This window comes from Pipra filicauda, unplaced genomic scaffold (genome assembly GCF_003945595.2).
Source record: "Pipra filicauda isolate LSUMZ 115617 unplaced genomic scaffold, ASM394559v2 scaffold72_size3293161_pilon, whole genome shotgun sequence".
NCBI classification, from domain to species: domain Eukaryota; kingdom Metazoa; phylum Chordata; class Aves; order Passeriformes; family Pipridae; genus Pipra; species Pipra filicauda.
In genome coordinates, this window is record NW_024104898.1 from 745,105 (window position 1) to 767,991 (window position 22,887).

General features: G+C 37.4%; 1 protein-coding gene across 3 annotated transcripts in view; it reads left to right on the forward strand.

The window, feature by feature from the left end:
* The window catches only part of BIRC6 (baculoviral IAP repeat containing 6), a 171,858-nt gene extending 149,485 nt beyond the window's left edge, over nucleotides 1-22,373 (forward strand). For all 3 annotated transcript variants that reach the window (XM_027735004.2, XM_039389497.1, XM_027735005.2), the window contains exons 66-74: nucleotides 1,956-2,166; nucleotides 9,594-9,739; nucleotides 10,595-10,705; nucleotides 11,902-12,119; nucleotides 12,792-12,953; nucleotides 13,376-13,453; nucleotides 17,984-18,172; nucleotides 20,343-20,477; nucleotides 21,515-22,373. In XM_027735004.2, the coding sequence (XP_027590805.1) occupies nucleotides 1,956-2,166; nucleotides 9,594-9,739; nucleotides 10,595-10,705; nucleotides 11,902-12,119; nucleotides 12,792-12,953; nucleotides 13,376-13,453; nucleotides 17,984-18,172; nucleotides 20,343-20,477; nucleotides 21,515-21,694 (1,430 nt within the window). In that variant the 3' untranslated portion in view covers nucleotides 21,695-22,373. The remainder of the gene's footprint in view (nucleotides 1-1,955; nucleotides 2,167-9,593; nucleotides 9,740-10,594; nucleotides 10,706-11,901; nucleotides 12,120-12,791; nucleotides 12,954-13,375; nucleotides 13,454-17,983; nucleotides 18,173-20,342; nucleotides 20,478-21,514) is intronic.
* Nucleotides 22,374-22,887: the final 514 nt, after the last annotated feature.

Below are 22,887 nucleotides of genomic sequence, written 5' to 3' on the forward strand. Positions count from 1 at the left end.
TCAAAATTATATATTCTGGCCTCATGAAAATTTCATTGTTAAAATAAATAAATAAAAGCTTTCCAGAGTGAAATGCTGTGGTTATCTAAGAGGTCATATCTCTCCCTCACTCACTGTGCTCATAATAAACAGCTATTAATTAAACTGAGGAGCCGCTTGGTCTTTAGCTCTACAGGTGGGAGGGGGTTTATGGCCAGGTTTTACGCTTGCCCTTTCTTTCCCCTCCCCACCTCTTTTTCTTTTTTCTTTTTTGTGTTTTGTAGTGGGTTGTTGTTTGGGTTTTTTTAATCCATACATCATCAGATCTATTTGTGTTTAATTTAAGGCCTTTTTGCATGTTGTGGGGCTTTTTCTGTAGGCAACCATTGTTCACTAGAGATTGAGCATAAGAAATGGAGACATATATATATGTATATAAATATATATAAGAAATGTAAGCATTAACAGATAATTGAAACTGGTTTTCTTAATGCCAATATTTAAATTCAGTGAAGTTTTCTTTAAATATATGGAATACTTTGACAGAGGATAATTTTAGAGCCATGATACCAGGCCTGGCAGATTAATACTTTGTTTCACTAAATTTTCTTCCTCTTCAACAGCACTTCACCCAGTTAAGAGTTTGTGCCATTGTAATATATTCAAGAAATAAATAGCAAGCTATTGATCAAAGAACTCCTGGTAGAGATAAATCCAGCTTTAAACCTGCATAAACCGGCTACTTGAATTTAGCTTGGCTATTTATACTGTCCCATCGTGCTGTATTTAGAGCTGAGGGTTTGGTGACAGGAGTTGAAAGTTTGTGATCTGCTTTAGCTTGGAGGATGAGATGCGCTAAATGAAACATTAAAGAGTTCTTCTGTGCTTTGTTCTGTCCTAATGCAAGTTGTCAGGGGCTTTTTGTTGTCTGCAGTTTTTTGCTGGAAAAAGCATAAATTTATTTTATCATAAACTCAGTCATTTGTGAATACTTTAAACTAGAGCAAATTTTTTCTGCAGTTAGGTTAAAAATAGCATGTCCTAGGGACAGAGGAGGCAGCTGTGTTAAAGTATCTGCCTATTGCTACATTTTCAGGATTTCCGTTAATGATACAAAGTCAGTTGAAATGACATCCGTTACATATTTGTCCAAACAAGTGGAAAAGAAAAATAAACAATGTGGTGCTAGAGAATCCATTAGAATTGTGTATCTCTGCCTGTCTTTCCTAATCAGAGGAGATGATATCTATAGTCTACCCAAAGTTACTTCTGTAATACATATACATCACATTGAAAAGCAGTAAGACAGTGAGGTTTGCTTAGTATATATTATTACACATCTGTACTGTTTTGTGGTTCATATGTATGCAGATAAAATTTGCATCTCTTTAGAGCCTTTACATGCCCCGAAGAATGCATAATGGTTTTTAAAACAATACTTTCTGCACAAAAAGGAGCAAAACTAGACTTCTACTAAGTAGATAACTTCATTTAAGGGCCATAAATATTCTTGCAATAATGTAAACAAATTTTCCCAAAGGAGAAGATAACTGTGAATAAAGTGGGTGACATGAAAGTCTTTATTAATGCTGTTAGATTCAGCAAATGTTACTCTGCTATGCCATAGGTTACAATTTTTCCTCCATAGATTTTTGCTTATGGTTACTGTCAGCATACAACTGGAGGCAGGACTGTATATTAAGCTACTAGAAATTAATATAGCATGTGGTAATCCTCTTAGCACTTTTGTCCACTTGTGTCTTCTGTTAACCTTTGTTTTACATGCATCTTATCAATATTTTTCAGGACAGGTCCATTAGAACAAATTATAAGTGGCTAATACAAAATACTGTATTTTACCATTAAATGTTATTCATATTTTAATAATTATTACTATCTAGATGTTCTATTTAAAACATCTGTACTGAGTGGATCTTCAATTTTATTAATTTCTGTAAACTGTTTGTCTCTCTTAGTTTTGGATATGGCCCGACATGTTCCCCTTTACCGAGCTCTGCTAGAATTACTCCGGGCTATTGCATCCTGCACATCGATGGTACCGTTACTTCTTCCTCTGTCAGGAGAAAGTAGTGAAGAGGAGGAAGAACAGTGTGAGTCACAAGCTTCTGTTGGGACTTTGCTGGCTAAAATGAAGACCTGTGTAGATACCTATACCAACCGACTGAGGTAATCACTTATATTAGCCCTAACCTTCATTTAAACTGTATTGTGTTGTTGTGGTTAAGGAACAGTACTCCTCAATTCAGTGTTCCCACTGAGACTCTCCAAATCACACTGCCCCTCTCTCACTCCTCCCCCTCCTCCTTCCTCTCCCTCTATGGCAGGCTGGAGAGGAGAATTGGAGGCACCAAAGCTAAAGATTATGGGTTGAAATAAGAACAATTTACTGGAAACAGCAATGAGATGATAAAATTAACAATAACAGCAACAATATTAATAACAAAACTATACAAATGAGAGAGTGATTCACATGCAGAAATGACTCGACTACAGAGCCAGACCTGACTACAGCCGCACCACCCCAAACGCTCCCGCCAGCTCACTTATGCCACCTGACCTCTCTCCCTCTGGCTCAGAACTGGCACCACCCCACTGCTCCCTCCACCATGCTTACTCAATTGGAAGTAACCCCTTCTCCCTGGAAGACTCCCTTCCCCCCACCCCTAGCAGTGACGTGAGGTGTTATAGAATAATCTGCGGGTCCTGGCCATGCTTCCTCCTGGCTACTGCAAAAATAATCCCTGTCCTAGCCAGAACCAGGACATGTGTTCTTACATGTTATGAATATGGAAGTGAAAGAAGATTCAGTTCTGTATATGTTTCTGAATGGATGCTGCAGTCCAGAGTGAAAACATACCTTCTGTTTGATCTAGATTTGTATTTATATCTATCTATCTGTCTGTATTACTGTACTATTTACAAGGAATGTTTTTGGTGTGAGACATAGAAGCTGGTAGGTTTGCATAGTCTTGTCACTTCATTGGTAACTGCAAATGCTACAATACAAATTTTCATTTCTTTATTTTAATAATTTTCTGCGTCCAGCAATTAATTGGCTTCTTGATTCCATTTGCTTGCTTCCAATTTAAAGACAGCTTGTTAAGAAATAATAACCTGTCCTCTGCAAAATTTAGTGCTATCCCTAAGCATATGCTGAAACATCATAAAAAGAAGGTAAATATAATGTCAGGAAAAGGTGTGTGTAAAATGTTCTTTCTCCCACTTTAAACTTGAAGTATTTACCAGCCATTACCTGAAAGACTTGCTGAGAAGGAATCTAATTAATGGAAACTCTTTCTAGTAACTGCTGATGAACTGGACTTTACACAGAAATTTCTCTAATCCTTGACTGAGATTGCTAGTCTTGCATATCAAGCATGTAATGTACCTGTAATGGGATTTTTTTTTTTTTTGCTGAATTAGTGTAAAAGAAACAGAACTAGGAAGGACAAAACCCAGTTCTTTATGTTGGATACCCATCTAAAAAAGTCAGTTTGTGCTTGCTGGTAATATTATGCATATCATAGTATATTGTAATCTTCTTAAAATAAAAAAGAAAATATATTTGGCTTCTATGTAATCCATTTCCAATATATATGTATGTAATTATCCACCAGAATCACTGATTTGGGGCTTTTTTTTTTTTTTTTTTGCTGATCTGGTCATCCATTAGCCTCAGATTTAATGGCCATGGATACCTATGTCTTGTCATGTCACTTCCTCAGGCTGAATTCTAAAAAGAGAGAATGGCACATGACTACTACTCATAACCTCTTTTTAATTTGGTAAAATAAACATGATATGACTAGTTAGTTCTTCAGTGCCAACTTAAGATCTGAAAACAAAGAAGAATTCTAGAATCACAATCAGTATTATTTTTAGCATCAGATGAATTTGATAAGAATTCCCTGGTTGATTCAGTTACAATGTCTGTACAATTTTTTTGTATTACTTTGATATGTCAGCAGAAAAGGAAAGCTTGTCTTTCACTGGTTGGTTTAAGCATAATGCTGTTTATCTTTTAAGCAGTTCATAGACAAAGATGAAAACACCGACAGGCTGAACAGCCTGGAATCATTGGGGTAGAAGGTTTGAGTTCTCAGCATTTTAGTTGAAGGCATGCCAGAAATATAAGCAAGTGTTGGCATGAATTTCTTAGATGGACAATCTGCTGTTCCTTTTAAGTCAAATTGCCAGAACAACAACATAATTATGGGTTCTAGTTTCAAAGGCAAAATTTCCTATCATGTGAGCAGTAGACTTGCACATCTACCAAATGTCATCTCCATGTTGGAGCAGCTGTGTCCAGAATTTAAGTGGAGCAGTTTTAGTTTTGGACTCCAGTTAACATTGAATTTCCTTTACTTTCAAAGGCCATAATATTCTGTTAGAAAATTGGGAAGTTTCTGGATAATGGAGAAGACATTTAGGTATGAGATGATTTCTCATGACTGTTTGACTGCTAGGGAGTCAAAAGCCATCACTCATTGGAGTGCAGTCAGGCTGATGTTGCCACGAGGGCTGAGTTTGAGCCAGTAGTTTGCTGTGGTGGCGGAACCCTCTGCTGCAGAGGTGCTGACGTGTAGCAAAGCAGGCTCATCGGAAACACCGTCTGCTGGGTGAGCTTTGTGGCAAATGGTTAATTTTGGCAAAATAAGCCGATTGCTTATTTGTGTGATGTGTAGTCTAGCAAGCCAGTGTCTAAAATTGCTAACTGTGCTGCATGGGGATGCTAGATACAACCAGGTAGGCCTGATGCATTTTTCCTCCTATGGCTTTTCATTGTCTTCACTGCTATCTTGCAGAATTTCGATGTGAAAAGGTGCATTTTGCCAACAAAATGTTTTCTTTATAATTGGGCCCCAAGAATCAAGGCCTAATTTCTTTTAATTGATTTTTCTTTAAAAGACAGAACAACTGTCGGTTCCTTTTGCTGTACTCTCAAGCTCATGTTTGGAGCTGATGGTTGTCTGCAGGGAGCAGTCTTGCAGCCTCTGCTGTTTTGGAATGCTTCAGCTTAGTGCCTGTAAGTAGTGCTTGAAGCCTCCAAGAGGAGTATGTGGAGCCATCTCAGAGGAGGTTACCAGTGTTTACCAGTGGTCATGTGCAAAGGGGGATGGTCCCTTGCTTGTTTTGCTTGATTTCAGGAGATTTGTTTAAGAATCTGTGAATTGCTGGAAGGCACAAATGTGGGGAGACAGTGAGGGCTGAATGATACTGCGGTTGCAAACCTATGATAGTTTTATCCCAGGAAACTGAGTGTCAATCTGAGACCGAGCACTGTCCCTGTGGTACACAGGGGCTGAATGGTTCATTTGCTTTACTCTGTGAATGCTTTGATAAGGGTATCATTCTGTATCATCACATTTACCTCTAAGTATCAGGCACGGGTGAGTAAGTATTAGTATTGACTTTGAAAATTAAAGTTGCCTTGGGAGTGTATCATTCATTATTCATTTAGCACAGCATGAAGAGAAGGCTGTCATCTTCTAGTACAAGCTAAATTAATGGCTTAAATTATTAGCATGTACATTACTGTCTCTTCTAGCAAATATGTTAGTGACTGTCATCCCTATAAATATGAGTTGACATTTTCTCTGCTTTTTCTTCAGCGATTGAAAAACTGTATGAGGAAGTTTCTGTGTCTAAATTAAATGTTTGGCTCCTCCTCCACACTGAAAATCTGAACATTTAAATAAAGGTTTGTCCTACATTAAAGCTCAGGAGTTTGATAAAACTGTTATCTATCTGCATACATAAATTTATATGCAGGCTGATAGAGTGCAAGGAAAGAGCTGAAAGATCTTACTGGGTTTATCATTTTAATTTTGGTATTTCATCTCCTCCTTGATACAGTTTTGGAAGAGCTCTATAATTCGCAACAACTCCCTCTCTTGAGCTGGGGCTCTACTTGTGCCTCTGAAGCACTTGTGTATGACACACATTTTTATGTATGACACACAGAGTAGCTTCACACCTCCATCTTCAGGTCCGCAGCTGTTTCACATGGGATTTTAATCTTATAGTGCACCTGTTCTTTATTTTCTTTTAAAATGCGTTTATTTAATAATCATTATAAACCATGTTTTAAGGATATGCTTTTAGAAAGGGGGGTTTGTGGTCTTCTCATGTAAAAGAAATATAAAATTAAGTGTAATAGCTCATGTCTGCAATGAAGTTCAGTTCTGTCTCAGGTGGCAAAGCTGTGTGAACTTTAAAAAGTTATGGTCAGTGTGAAAGTACATACTGCTGGGAATCCTTTGACAGGTTTTCCCATCTAGAGTCTAGGGAAATATTTGATTTACCATTATTTGATTGTAAATAAACTGAGAAACTATAAAGTACTGTTATATTTCTCAAACTATTTGTGTATAACACTAAAGTTGTAGAGAATAAGATAATGAGGCAGATGCCTACAGGAGAGCTTTTTTCAAGAGCATGTAGTGACAGGATGAGGGGGAATGGCTTTTAACTGAGAGAGAGTAGGTTTAGATTAAACAGTACAAAAAAAATCTTTGCTGTGAGGGTGGTGAGGCACTGGAACAGGTTGCCCAGAGAAGTTGTGGATGCCCTATTCCTGGAAGTGTTTAAGGCCAGGCTGAATGGAGCTTTGAGCAACCTGATCTAGTGGGAGGTGTCCTGTCCATGGCAGGGAGGTTGGAACTAGGTGATCTTTAAGGTCCCTTCCAACCCAGACCCTTCTATGGGCCTATGATACGATAATCTTATGGACTGTATGGGATTGATTGCACTAAATTGGTGTTCTTATAGCAAAAGGTTTGGATCAAATAAAGGTAGGAAAACAAAATGAGGGAATAAAACTGGAGGTCATCACTAATAGGAGTCTTGCAAGTTGTGGCAATATCATTTGGGTTTTTCCCCAAAAGTGGGGGGAAAAGTTATCTTCACCCTAACTAACCATTAGACTGTACAAGGAAGACTTGTGTGAGAAAACCAAATGTTGCTGCGGTATGTCTGATCTTGGGATTTTTGTGATACCAGCTACCTTATACTCCCTAAGAAACTGATTGAAATCCCTGATTAGGAAGGATCAAGGTAAAAAATGAGATCAGGATGGGGCAGGGGTGAGGTGAGAGTGTGTCTGAATTAGATTTATTTCTGCATTTTGCTTCCTAAACTGTTCTTCCACAGTCATGGCCTGACTCAGATGTTAGGCAGCTTGGTAATGTAGATCATCACATAAGCCCCAGATAACTTCAGGTGTCAGGGTAGAGCTGTTCTGCAAACACTTGATTTAAAAAGTATATTCTGAGGAGAAGGGGGAGGTTTGTCTGTTGTGCTCATGGTTACAGTGGACAGCATTGGGTGGCAAAGGAGATGTTAGGAGAATACATTCTCTTTTGATAGTTCAAAAATGCTGAAATGTAACTGTTCTATACAGCAGGGAGAATGAGAGGAAATTATAGTATTGATACTGAAAGTTTGTGTTTGATTAGATGTCTCCTTTTCCTACTGCTTCAACTGGATATATATTCTTTGTCTGCTGAGGTGGTTGCTGTCAGTAACTCACTATATATATATAAATTGTTAAGCTTTTTGTTTAGTGGGGCAAACACCTTAATTTTTTTTATTCTGAGACAAAGTAGAAGGAAAAACAAAAAACCGAGTAGTTTAAATTGTGAAACCATGTGGAAGATGAAAGACCTACAAGATAACTGTCTTGAAAACGTATTTGGAAGAATTCATTTCTCTTTCAGTACCTTCACTGAGCACATTTATATGGCTTTTCACACATCTTTCTCTTTGATAAAGCCCACTGACATTTCACTTCAGCCAGAATTTCTCCAAGGGTTTTGTAGCAAATAGCTTAAGGCTTCTACGTCAATAGCGGGCAGATCTAAATCTGTATACCTTTCTTGGGACTGGTAGCTGCTAGTATGTCAGTGGCATTAAAACAGGTTGTCACTGAGGTTTAGTGGCTTTAAATAGACGTTTCTGAATGTGCCTAGTAGGTTATTTAAAAATGTTGGCCTAGCTTTCCACAAGTAAAAATGCAACGAGGATTTTGGACAGTATGAATGGGAGAGGCAGCTGCTGCTTCTATGTCTTAAACTGTTCCTCAGATGCTGCCTGGTGCTGGTTCTGGTGCTTTCCTCCTAACTTTGAGGATCTGAAAGCTCAGCATTGCTTGAAGTCAACAATGGGCTAACATCCTCTTGGATCAAATCTGGAACAGGGAAAATGTACTGTGCTGCAGTAATGAATTTTGTTATTAATGCTCTAGGGATATTCTCATTTGATTAGGTAGAGTACAAAGACTGTATTCAGTATTACTGTAATCACCTCTACTGAATAGTTTAGAGACTCATTCATTATGCACAATTTCAGTCTAGAATAAAATACAGAAATGTTATAGTTGCTAAAATATGTTTGGTACATCAAGGCATTAAGTTGCTATTTTTTCCTGTGTTGATAGTTTTCTGGTTTGCATCTAGATATTGTAGTGGTAAAGAGAAAACCAGTGCATCTTGGCTATTGAACTTGTTTGGGTTTTAAAATGAACAAGTGCTATTGAAACAAAAAATTTATAAATTTAAAAAAAATAATTTGGGGGCTGTTAGCATTAAAATCTATTAAGTTTTGCAGGATGACAGTGTAAATTTATATTAGTTCTTAAAACATAGAAGCTTTTACATTTAGGTTACATTCATATCACATACCATTATCTTCATTTCAACAGTTGACTATATATGCTAGTAAAGACTATTTAGATTGTCACAATCTAAATATTTAAATATATCTTAAATTACTAGGCAACTAGCTTCTATCAAACAATGGTGTTAGTATATACTGTATATTAAAATTATGTCATTAGAAAAATTTCAGGTGTTTAAATTGACATTTTAATTTGCAGTACTTAGATTATAAACATCCAACATAATCTAGATGCCTTCTATATATTAAGATTTTTTAAATTGTTACATTAAACTGTTCATTGAAATAAAAGGTCTAAATCTCTGTAGCCCAGAAGAGAACTGCAGAGAGATACAAACATGTATTTGTCCTGTGATGCCTGGGTTGCCATTCATATACGTGCTCTGAATTTTCACTAGAGGTTTCCTGCAGTTTTACCATTGGTGTATTTTCAGTAATTGCTAGTGTATTGTGTAGCAAGAAAGAATACTTTATTACCTGTTTAGGACTTAGTTTTGCACAAGGTCTGCATGGATGAAACGCACATTCATGACATGACATGATCTTTGTCAGATTGATTTTGTAAGTTTTTCTAGTACTTTGTGGAAGTGTGCAAACATAAGATCAGCATGCAGTTTAACAATCGAGTACTGAAAGGTTGAAGCAGAAACTGCTATACTGGTGTTGCTGGCTTTATGTTCATATTTTTACTCATTGTATCAAATGTACATCTGTTTGTCAAAGCAGGACGGCATGTTCAGTGTTGTCGCAACTGATTGCTACATTCAGTGATTAACCTGGAGATAGAGAGAGACATTCCATTTTAGAAGGCTTGTTTTAATCTTGATTCTTTTAGCTTTGATGTTTTTCCCTGTTTACAAATATTCTGGCTGAAAAATATTCCCTTATGCTTTATCCTATTTCATTGCCCCATGCAGGTCTAAAAAAGACAAAGCTAAAGCAGGAGTAAAACCAGATACTTCTGATCAAGAACCAGAGGGATTGACCCTTTTGGTACCAGACATCCAAAAGACTGCGGAGATAGTTTATGCTGCTACCACCAGTTTGCGCCAAGCAAACCAAGGTAAAATAGAAATACTTTTATAGGTATATAAAGTATATAGTGTTTATTTGTAATGCAGTCATTAACAGATAACTTAAAAATTAGCTTAAAAGCAAGACAAAATACTTCCTTTCTGTCCCCAACCACTGACTGCGTTTTCAAAGGTGGTTGGAACCTTGTGGTAGTCTTAAATGTTTTGATCAGGAAACAGAATAATTCAAGTAAGTTAGAGTAAACCTCACGACTTCCAGCACAGGTATGTAGCACCTTTTTTATTATTGTTTTTCTTGTCAGAAAAGAACAACATATGTGACCTTTAAGAGTAAGGTATTTGCTTTTAAAACTAAATCTTATCAATTAGATTAACTGTTGACTAGATGAATGCAGAAAAAAAGTCTAAAACCTGGACTGAACCAGCAGAATTTCAAAGCACCATCTGCTTGTCCAGTAAAGAAAACTAAAGATAAGGTAGCTGAATCAGGGAAGTGGATTTTCTAAAGGCATATATAATCAGCTCCTGATTTTGGAGAGTCCAAGAATTCATGTGGAAATAGCCATCCGCACAAGCAAGCTTCTTGTTTTAAATTAAAAAAAATAAAAGAAACAATAAAAAAATATTCATAACAGCAGCAGTCATTAATTATTTCTGAGCTGAGATTATGACCTTTATTTACTTCAAGCTGTTCAGATAATGAAATATACAGTAGTGAGAAAAAGAGATTTGTATATCCTGAATGCTGCCCAGTTTTGAGACTTCTCTGCAAAAGAATGTAACCATAAAATGTCATTTCAATTTAAATAATCCCCAAACACTTGCTGTGCTTGTCTCAGAATTACATAGGTAACTACAAATAATCATCACATTTTATATAACAGAAAAGAAGATGGCTGAATACTCCAAAAAGGCTGCTGTGAAGCCCAAGCCTTTGTCTGTTTTACGGTCTCTTGAAGAAAAGTATGTGGCTGTCATGAAAAAACTCCAGTTTGGTAGGTTGAGAAGTGTGAATGTTTGTGTTTAGAAAGCAGACACTGAAGAAATATGTGTTCTGTTGGATGGAATTCCTTAGTTTTTTAAAATTAACAACTATTTTACATATGTGACCACTAATAACTTTCACATGTGGAAAATTAAATAAGTCTGTATTTTCAGGTTACCAACTCATGCACGCTTTGAACTAATAAGAAATATTTTAAGCATATGCTAGAGTAATTTGAGGGACTAGATGAATTTAATAATGGTGTTTGTGTTTTCATTACGGTAATGATTTGTGAGTCTTTCAGTTCTCAAATTACATTGAAGTGTTGTTTGATTATTTTTTTTTTAAAGCTCATATATGGTTCTATATGTATATGTTTATGTAGCTTTTATTTTTTAAATAGAATAGAATCCAAATCAAAACGTGTTTTTTAAATAGAACTGTGGTAAATTTCATTGTCCTTTCATGGAATGCAATGTGTTGCATTTGGATAATGTGATAGGAATCAGTCCTTACTTTGGCCATAGGGGGAATGTGTTACCAAAGAAAAAGGCATGAAGAACTAATAGTATCTTATCCAAAAAAAGCTATAGAATTCTTGCAAAAACGTGTTCTCTGAGTATTTTTTTAGTTGCAGTGACAGCATTTGCAGTCACCTTACTTTGCTGTTGTATTTGTAAGCAGTTTTCCTCACAAATGTTTTTGGAGTATATGCCAAGAGTAGGAGATAGAGAGGTTTGTAATGGGAGCTTTTCCCTCTGGCAGCCGAGCTGCAGATGTTGCATAGCAAGTGATTCAAGAAAACCAGCTCCACTGTAATTTTTTGTGATTCTTTGATAACATGGCAACCAGCACACAAGTAAATACCGTTGGCACTTGGCATCACACAAATTCCATTATTAGCATTATTATGTATTTGTGTCATTATATTCCTGATCTGGAGTAGCTGGTAGCTTTCCAAATTAGGAATGGTATATATGTGACAAGTTGCATGTGAAAGCTTGTAAATTTGCTGCAGAAATTATTTCAACCCAGCACTGTTAATGCTTTGTTTTCTGTGATCACTGTTAACTCACAAAATATGTAGTTTTGTACATTAGTGTAATGCAAATTAAACTTTCCTGATTTTAATAGTCAGAATCTTTATCCAAGACTACTTCATTATTAACTTCACTCCTTTCCTGATGCATTAAAATTTTCTTCTAGATACATTTGAAATGGTTTCTGAAGACGATGACGGAAAATTGGTTTTTAAAGTCAATTACCACTACATGTCTCAGGTAAAAAATGCAAGTGACGCCAACAGTGCTGCCAGAGCCCGACGTCTTGCTCAAGAAGCTGTGACTCTTTCAACCTCACTGCCTCTCTCATCCTCATCCAGCGTTTTTGTGCGTTGTGATGAGGAGCGGCTTGACATAATGAAGGTAAAGGAGCAAAGTTATTTTTATTCCTCTCTTCAGCTTGGCATATAAATTTTTAAGAAGGTGCTTTAAATCTTAGGAAAAACCAGAAGCATTTCACGTGTACTTTAACTGCTGTCCAAACGTTAACGTAAGAAGTAGTATTTGAGTCTGATTCTGATTTCTCAATAACTTGGCAGGGAGAGTCCATCTGCCTCAAGTGTGTTCTGTCAGCCAAGGAGAATTCCCAGAACAAAGTTCATTCTTCTTCAGCTATTCCAAAGGGAAAACTTTGTTTCTCCATTATGGTCGAAGTGTATCTTTGCCTGTGACCATTGAAGTGGTAGGCAGTAGATATGAAGAAGTACCACAGAGTGTCTCTGTATAGAGTGTCTGTGAACCTGAGGAAACATTCCGTTAATAGCATCCAATATGGAGAAGAGTTTTACCTCCTTCTGTCTTGCTTTCCATTTGTAATCTGGAAAAAGGAATGTTCGCAAAGGCTTCACTTACCCACAGTATCAAAATGAACAGAATGACAGCCTGTGTATGGTTATGATGTCTAATAATATTTTCTGCTAAGTACCATGTGGAAATAAAATGCTTCATGTAATTTATCAAATCTCAACTGTGTGACAAATATAAGGATGGAGGGGGTTAAGAGTTTTTGTTTGTTTTTTTTTTTAACAATGGTAGGTTCTCATTACTGGTCCTGCAGACACCCCTTACGCAAATGGTTGCTTTGAATTTGATGTGTATTTCCCACAAGACTATCCTAATTCCCCCCCACTTGTGAATCTGGAAACAACTGGAGGCCACAGCGTGAGATTTAATCCAAACCTCTACAATGATGGCAAGGTAGGTCAACTTGGTTCCTGTGTTAGAGTAACAAGCCTTAAGGGATGCCAGAGGAGGTTTAGGAGGAATTTCTCCACATTAGGAGGAATTTCACCACAGAAAGAGTGATTAGACATTAGAATGGACTGCCTAGGGAGGTGATGGAGTCACTGTCCCTGGAGATCTTTAAAAAAAGACTAGATGTGGCCCTTAGTGCTGTGGTCTGGCTGACATGGTGGTGTTTGTCCATAGATTGGACTCGATGATCTCAAAGGGTCTTTTCCAACCTAATTGATTCTGTGATAGGAAACAAATTTGACTTTTAGAATGAAGTTATACAAAAGTTTGTCAAAAATAAATTAATGTAATGTTAACATTCTGTACTGTCCAAGCAGAACAGTTTTGTCATAATATTTGTGGTATTAATAACATCACCTTTTCAGGTGTGTTTAAGCATACTGAACACATGGCATGGGAGGCCAGAAGAGAAATGGAATCCCCAAACGTCAAGTTTTTTGCAGGTGAGCAATTTCTTCATTCTCTTCAGGATGTCATCTAGGAGTAGTAAGTGGTCTGTTGGTCCTAAGGATTCTTTTTGTAGAATTTTTAAAGCAGAATTTTCTTCTTCAAACAAACATAAATAGGACAGAAGTCCAGAAAACGCCCTTGGAACACTAGAAAAGGAACACTGTAGAGTAGAGAAGTTCTTCAAAGTGCTCTTTGAAACCAGTATTTCTTATTGGTCTTGTCTTGAAGAGCAACCGTTCACGTGCGCAGATCGTTCCTGCACCGGTTCTGCTCAGATGCTTTGAAGTGCTTTATTTTTTTAAATTAAAAAAAAAGAAGAAAAAGAAAAGATAATTCCTTCTGGAATTATCACAAGTTTTTTTATGATAAAGACAAAAGAGACTCCACATTGTGAGAGATGAGAAGGTGTAGTACACTAGTGCACACTAACTGTGCTCCTCTGAAGTCTACAAGAGGAATAAAGGTGCAGGGAGTTACAGTGTAGCTATACTGCGTTCAATAACGATTAGTGTTACATTACAGCAGAATTTATTGGGACATACGGTCCTTATAAATACCATCATAAGGACATGGAGTCCTTATAATTTGCAGCTTTATTTCATAGAAATGCACTGACTCATAAGCACAGGCATTAAATAAAAGTAAAGCTTCTTTCCTATGGCAGTTTCTGAATTTATTCCTTCTTTGGAGTAATTACATAGCACAAGGTACATTTTCTGTTCCAAATCCTAGAAGCCTGTACAGTTTCTGTTTCAATATAATAGAATTACTGCCTTCAGCAGAACAGATTTCAGCTTGTTCAGGATTTGGCTGTGGAGAACTGATTGATCAGTCTCCTAAAAATTCAAGAATTATCTGTTCCAGTGTGTGGAAGTCAAGCAAGAGAGGGAGAAGGCCAGCATGGGTAAAAAAGAACTCCTGCCTAAGATCAACTGCAATAAGAAAGTACACAGAAGGCAGAAAGAGGAGATGGGCTACTTGTGAGAAATAAAAGGACATTACTCAGATATTCAGGAGAGAAATTAGGAAAACTAAAGCTCTGCTGGGCTCTAAAATGGTGAGGGATATAAAGGGGAACAAGAAGAGCTTTTTGTAAGTATACTGGCAGCAAAAGAACAAATTTTCCTTAGGCTTTCCTACTGCTTAGTGGGGCATAAAAAAGGCAGAGGTCATCTTTGCCTCACTCTTAGGGGTAAGGTTTGCTTTCACATGTCTCTGAGCCCTGACTAGGAAGGTTTTTGAGAATGAGGAGTTACAGCAGAGGAAACAATATTCAAGCTGCTTGGACCCACATGTTCTTGGAACCAAACCCGGTGCATCCAGGTTAGCTTGAGGGAGCCAGCTGATATCACTGCAGAGCCATCAGCTCTCATCTTTGACAGTCAGAACAATCAAAGGAGCTTCCTGGCAAATCTCACACTCAGCTTCAAGATCAGCAAGAGAGAGGATCTGGGGAGCTGTAAGCTGGTCAGCAAGACTTTGTGGTCCTTGGGAAGATTATGGAACAAATAATCCTGGAAGCTATTTTCAAGTACATGAAGACAAGAGAACAGGCAGTGTGGGTTTACTGGGCAGAACAGAGCTTACCCTTGCCTTCTAAAGTGAGGTGCCTGGCTTTGCACAAAGGGACAGCAGTGGATGTAGCTCACTTTGACTTCAGCAAGATACAGTCTCCCTTAGCACCTTGTAGCCAAACCGATGAGATGTGTATTATAAGAGTTTGGAAAAGTGGCTGGACCAGTGGCAGAGATCTTACTGCTGTCTTCAATACCTGAATGGGGAAGAGATAGAGAAGATGGAGCCAGGCACCTCTTCTAGATGCAAAGCACTAGGACAAGTACCAGTTGACACAAGATGGGACATGGGAAATTTTGATGAAATGTTAGGAAAAATTTTTTCACCATGGGAGTGACAAACATTGTGATAGGTATCCAAGACTTCCTTACATACTGCAAGTCTCCCAAGATAAAATTTCTTAATGAAGAGATGAACTGCAATTTTGGACTTTAACTGTAAAATCATTGTAGAAAGGTGGGAGTATTAGGAAGTCTTATTTTCACTAGAGTCCTTTTTTTTTAGATTAAAGTGTTAGATTTGATTGTTAGAAATCACATGCAGCATTTGAGTTTAAAATTTAAAAGTTTTTTTCGAGATTCATTTTGAATATAGTATGAAAACTGTTGGAAAAAGTCCCATCCCCACCATACTGGGAGAAAAACACTTTATAGCTATTACTTGGAAAACAGCTGTAGGACTAAATAAATTGCTTGGAAAGAATTAAGCACTACATGTTTTTTCTGGCTCAGAGATTGAACTATTGTCAGACCACCCAAAATACTTACGAAATTAACTTTTATAACCCAGGGAAACTGGAAGATCAGTGTAGAGTTTCTCATTCATTACAGTTATTATTCAAGGTATCAACTGCTTATTCAGGCCCAGAAAGTACAATGCTGCAGTGTCAAATTTCTCTACCATAGCTACTTAAAACAATTATATAGATCTAAAATACAAAATTTTTAAAAAGCAAAACCCAGCTACTTCCTGAAACACATAAAGGCCACAGATCACCAAAACACCTTTGGTACCCGAAGCCTCGGCCCTAGAGTACTCTGGCTTGGCTTAGCACTTTTGCATTAATGTTCTGCCTTTTTTGGTTTGCTTGCTGGAACCTGATTTGTGAGGCACATTCTGTAAGGCTTGACAGTAAATAGCCGTGGCTTCTTCTAGCTGAATGCTGGGTGGGTACAGGAGACTGTGGTGGTGCACACAGTATCATGTACTAGCACCTGCCTGAGGAACAGAAAAACTTGTTTGATTTTCCTTCTCAGCTCACTGAGGGATACTACTTCGTTTTTCCCACTGCACAGCTACGTGTCCAATCCATCAGATTGCCCTAGATTGCCCTTCTCTGCTATAATTAAAGCAGAGCCACTACCCAACTACAAACTAACAAGGTGCAGTGGCACCTAAAGAAGTGAAGGTGTATTCCCACGAGATGGTAGTGGGACTGAGGTTAACCTGGGTCATTCAGCTGATTCTTGGACTGTTGCTTTGATACAAGTTAGTGATTTAGCATTGTGTCTGTGGAGTGAGTACACACCGCAGAGAGTATGGAAAGCTGGAACACTTCTGTGCTGGCTTTGCAACAAGAGAAGCTCTGGGAGAATGCCACACATAAGCACAGAGCAGAACTACCTAGTTGTCAGGGCACTGCCCTGTGAAGGAACCCAAGTTTTGAATTGCCACTGGCATGGTATCTATCTGTTGTAAGCTGTACATTCTGCATCTACCAAGAAAAAGGAGGACTTTTGTCTTCCATATCCAAATTCACAAACTGGGCTGCTAAATTAGGGAATGTCTTCAAGCTTTAAATTGTATCCAGGCTGGGGGGAGAATCAGTTCCAGAAACAGCTGCCCTGACATGGATATCTTGCACCTAAGTATGCCCAGTGCTGGAAATGCCATTCCTAGACCTGTAACATATCATCAGCTTTTCAATTATTGAGGAAATGTAAGTGTTCAAATCTCTGTTTTTGAATTCTTTACAGTTTTGGAACTAAGTTTGTGTGCAGAATTGTAATCCCTGAAATTGTTGCTGAGCTTGGTTCTAAGTATATAAGAAAGATCTGTCCTTCATTTAATAAAAAAGTTAGTTGACAGGGATGAATGTTTTGATACTGGAAAAATTAGCAAGCCATCAAATCATTATATGCAGTACATATACATTTGGATTCCTAAGTGCCCTATGTATCTATTTAATTATTTGTTTTATATTAGGGATATCTGAGTGTATAGTTAAATGCCTTGTATTTATGTAAACATCTATTCCCACATGTGCTGCATCATAGAATCGAAGGAGGGAAAACTGTCATTTCCTAATCACTGAATAGTTGGTGCTTTGTTAATATAGTATTGACAACATTTTTTTTTCCTATTTAAAGAGGAATACTGAGATTTTGTTTTAATGGCATATGACACTGTTTTTTGTAAAATATGAAATGAAAGGGCTAAGAAAGAAAAAAGAAAGAAAAAAATGGGAGAATATATAGATCAAGATTAATTTCAGTGGTTCACCTGGCATTTCACCTCCCTCATTCCTTTTCCATCTAGTTCTGATTTAGAGGAATTAGCAAGCTCAGCCGCAGGAAAAAAAAAATCAAAATTGTTGACTGAGAACTTGACAAATACACTTTCTTTCAGAAAAGGGTACAGTCAGACATTCCTGTAAATACTGCCTTGTGTTTATATTTGTATCTTTGTGTTTGTTTGGTTTGGGGGTTTTTTTGAACTGACATTTGTCATTTAATTAGTGTTCGAGCCAAATACACAGTCACAGGACTTGGTATTTTTGTATTTTTAGCGCTGGTTTCAGTTTAAAAACTTGGACGTAGCCTGTGTTACAAATGAAAGTACTTTGCAATAGAAGTGGGTTTGTACTCACATAAGGTGACCAGAATTATGTGTATTTGTAAAAATATTTGGGTAGCACAATTTTAATATTTAGTTTCTTCTCTCGACAGGTGTTAGTGTCTGTCCAATCCCTAATACTGGTAGCAGAACCATATTTTAATGAACCAGGTTATGAACGATCAAGAGGTACTCCAAGTGGTACCCAGAGCTCCAGAGAATATGATGGAAATATACGACAGGCAACAGTCAAGTGGGCAATGCTTGAACAAATGAGAAATCCGTCACCGTGTTTTAAGGAGGTAGGTTTTGTGAAACACAGTAAATATTTCTCTTGTTTGAGCATTAAGAATAATGCAAATATTTGGAAACATCATGCATGAGATGTCAGTTTTTAGCCTGGGGCAACTGACTCAAGAGACTGAAGTGAATAAGGATGCACCTGACTTCACAGATTCTTTTCTGGGAAATGGGAATGCACACAAGTTGGGGCTGACCTGAACAGAGGCTTGGTGCAGTTTGGTAGAACATGGTTCATTCAGCTCAGCTCATTCTTAATGCCGAGTGGTACCTTCTACATTGCCTGTAAAAACTGTCGATCAGGCCGACAAATGGGCATTAGTCTGCTCATTAGTCTGCATAACTAACAGGAAGTATTTTTCCAAGAAACATGAATTTGAAGTAAGTAGTAGGAAACACTTCAGATATACCAAGACAGTAAGTAGAAGACTATGATAAAGATAATATTGTGACACATAATGAAATAACTTCTGCTAAGAGGTCCTTTTCTTCCAGCTAATGTAACGATATCACTTTGGCAAAAGGAGTTCTCGAAGTACAATGAGATTAAATTAATTGAAGATGTAAGAAAGCAGTGGGCTCCCTGACAGTAATGCTCCGTGTTTCTTCTCACATATACAGAAATGAAGGATATGCAGTATTACAGCATTTGGTAACTGAATCCCAGGTTACTGCTGCTGCAGCTTCCTTCAAGAGTCTCAGCAATATTGTGCTTACTCTGCAGCTCAGCTTTTTCACTTGCTGGTATGAAAAAGGCAGCTTTTGGAAGAATGCTGGATTCCATCTGTGGCCCCATCCAAATAAAAACACGTCTCTCAGATTATCTGAGTACTTCCCCAGGAGACTTGCTTGTTGTTAAGACCTCTAGGTTTTTTGTAGGGTTCTCTTAGGAACTTTAACAGTGATGATCAATTCAGTAACATAAATGCAAAGGCATACTGAAAACTGAAGTCTTTAAGAACTTACATCCTGAGATCTCTTGTCTTCAAAAATCTCAGCTGTCTTCTCTCTAGTGTCTTAAATGACAGGTAGGCTGAGGAGATCTACACTGCCAGTCTTTGGGAGTTCTTCCAAGCTCCATTATGGATTTAAGGAATGCATCCAGAATTGAACTCACACTTTCAATATGCAGTTTCTCTTTAGACAGATAGCTATATTCTCTAACCTCCAGAGGGAAAGATGATTTTGCCAATTAAGTTGCAATATTGCCAAGAACTCTCTGTGCTCAATAAAATTTGTTTGATTTTATTGTTTCTTTCACCATTCACAGTTTTAGAAAAATGTTTAGGACAAAGCCAACACTAAGCAAAGTTTCACAACTTTGTGTGAGGGTTGATTGGTTGGGTTTTTTAAACTCAAATGTGTACTTAAATACCAAAATTACTCTGCAATCGAATACTTGCTCCTACTGAAACTGTGGAAAGCTCAACTACTATTGCCTGGGAATTCTGTTGTCCTCAGAGGTGCTGCCTCTGCCTAGGGCATGTAACTGTGATTGCATCTCTTCCGTAGCAGCTGGTATGATCCTTTTTCTCTCTGCAGAAGCATGTTATGTTTCCATGCTCTTACTGTTGACAGCATTTGTGCATATCTGTTTTCTGTTCGGGCAGCCAGTGATTAGAGACAGGGGAAGACCTGTGCTTCTCTAGTAAAATAGGGTGGTGAAGGAAGCAATAAAAGCCTTAACACTGTGTCTGTGTAACTGCCTCTGTGCAACCTTAAACGTCCATACATTGTGCCTGTGTAGTAAGTTCATCCTTGAACTGAAGAATGTGTGTAGCAATCTGCTATCACTTTCTCTTTTTCTTGTTGTATTCCTGGTACTCATTTACCCTGCGCCCAGATAACACAAGCAACTGCTGAAATGGCAGGCTGCACACAAATCATAGGTTCACACAGACTGGAAGAGACATCCAGGCCAATGAGCTCCTCAAAACAGCATCAGCTGAATTCAGACCACGTTCTTCAGGGCTTTTTTCAGTTGGGTCTCTTGCAAACCTCCAAGGATAGAAATTCCACTATTAATCTCCAGCCTGGTTCAATGCTGAATTATCCTTATACTGATTTTCTTTTTCCTTATATTCAGTTAGACCCATAGATGTCTTGCAGATTTGGTATTGTTTAAGTATGTGGTTCTTCCATCCATGTTACATTGGGAACATTTTCTTGCAGGTCATCCACAAACACTTTTACTTGAAAAGAGTGGAGATCATGGCTCAGTGTGAGGAGTGGATAGCAGACATACAGCAGTACAGCAGTGACAAACGGGTAGGCAGGACTATGTCCCACCATGCAGCAGCTCTAAAGGTGAGATTTTTATAATTTCATGTCCTTTAATCCAAAGATGACAAAGGGCAATAAAATTGCTCACAGACTGAGTTTTATAATGGTGCTAATAGAAAACCCTGGCAACTTTAAAACCTATAAACAAACCTAAGTTTCCTAGCTGGTAAGAGATAAAATGTATGTGCACTCCACTTCCTCAGTTTTTTTTCTACAAGTTGGACTTTCCTTTAGCACCTGTCCTGCCTGTTTTTCTATGAATACTGACATAAGATACAGAGAGGTTTTGTTGTTCGTGGTAAGGGTGGGTAGACGTTAATGATAAAGTTGCATTAGAACCAATTCCTTGCCAGAAGACAAGCTTTTAGAGTAGACAAGCACAGTTACTAAGCTGTGGTCCACTACAGCCACTTTTACCTGTGTTAACTTTAATCAAATTATAACCATTATAAATGCTTTCTGCCTTCCTAGCCAAGTATTATCATTTGTGTATTTTGTGCCTGCACAGACAACACACCTATATTTGGGATTTTTTCTTCCCCTGAGATACAAACCCCAAATTTTTAAAGGCTTCTTTTTTCTATTGCTAGACTTGCATTGTTTCAACGTGACTGGTCTTCAAAGTGAAGTTACTGTTTGTTAGTTACTGTGATCAGTATACAAATCTCTGCGTATGTCTCTGTAACAGATCTCATCATGAACTCTTTATGAATTTGTTTGGGCTGTATGACCTACCTAGTCCGAGCCAGTTTCTGCTGCAATCACCAAACACAAATGTGACTCAACCACAAGACAAATAGCGTAGCTTTTATATTGATGCACTTGTTGGCTGCAATTCTGTTGACCGCCTTTAATTTGTCCCTAGCAGCACTTGCTAATTATTCTGTCAATAAAAGGAAAGTACTAATCCTTCAGTATGGGGGAGAAGTTGATCCAGTCACTAAAACAGTACATTTAAACCTTTTCTACTCACTCTTTTTGTTTGTCTTATGTTGTCTGACGTTGTGAAAAGTATTGTTTTAACTATGGCCTTCCACACTGACTTCTGTTTGTATATTCAGCGTCATACAGCTCAGTTGCGGGAAGAACTTCTAAAACTTCCCTGTCCTGAAGGATTGGATCCAGACACTGACGACTCCACAGAAAAATGCAGTGCCACAACAAGCTCAGAAGAGACCATGTTGCACGAACAGGTTAAACCCAGCAGCAGTAAAGATGTCCCCACTGATTTCAAGTTATGAGTCGCATTGACATGGACTTTGTAGACACAACGGCTTTGAAGCACAAGCCAAATATGTCAATATTTGTATGTAAGAAGTTAATTATGTAATAGGTAATGAAATTGAAACTATACTATGCCCTTAAGGATATACAGTTTAATTAAAAATGATCTTTTATTTACCTGTACAAGAGTGTAAACTTTTTTGTGCTTTTATTTTTCAATTGTGAGAACCACTGATTGGTATGTTTAAAAAGTTATGTATACAAAAAATGGATAAATCACTGATATATAAGGGAAACTACCTTAGGAAAGAATGTTTACTGAATGTTTATTATTTTTTTTTACTTGTAGAGTGAGGGCGGTTGTAACAAAGAATATATATTGGTCATTCTTACAGCTACTATTTAAAGTCAGAAAATTTTCACTGAATTTGATAGATTTTACGTTTGGCCATATATTCATGCTCATATTTGATTCTAAAGAAAACCTCCTGTATACTTCAATAAACGTTAAATGGACATGATCCCTCTTTTATGATTTACTGGTACATTTTTTAAATAAACTGCCATAAAATACATTCTAGCTGAAGACTTGCACTTGTATGACTGAATTCATTACAGTCAACATACTTAATTTTATGCATACTAAATCTAAAATGCAGATGAAATAAATGCATATGGTTTTACCTCATGCCAAAATTTGGACTTCTGAATTCATCTTTTTTTTGGCTACTTTATGCAAACTAACAGTATTCTAAATTTCTTAAGGGCTATTCTGGAACAAAAGTCTTTACTGTATTGAAGTGTCTGATTTTTACATAATCAACTGTACTCTTAATTGCTGATAGGGGCTAGCAACATGCCACGCAGGACTCCAATGTTCTGTAGTTCCTACTGTATAGACTTATTTCCAGTTTTATACTTGCAGCCACAGATCCCTAACTAAAAAGGGTAACAGATTTGCTTGACTTAATAATCAAGTCTCGCTTTTAACATAACATGCATTGCTATCACTGTTCTTAATTTTTGAGTAGTCCTTGAAGGACTAAAAAATTAGTACTGGTGTTACCTCAGACTAATGATCTGTTGTATGATAAATACTACAAATCAGGCAAAACCGAAGGGTTTTTGTTTTCTATTTGTTCTTTGTTTATAAGTATCACGCTGGAATTTTTTCACTTTTTGTTTTACAATGTATTATTTCTAATCATTA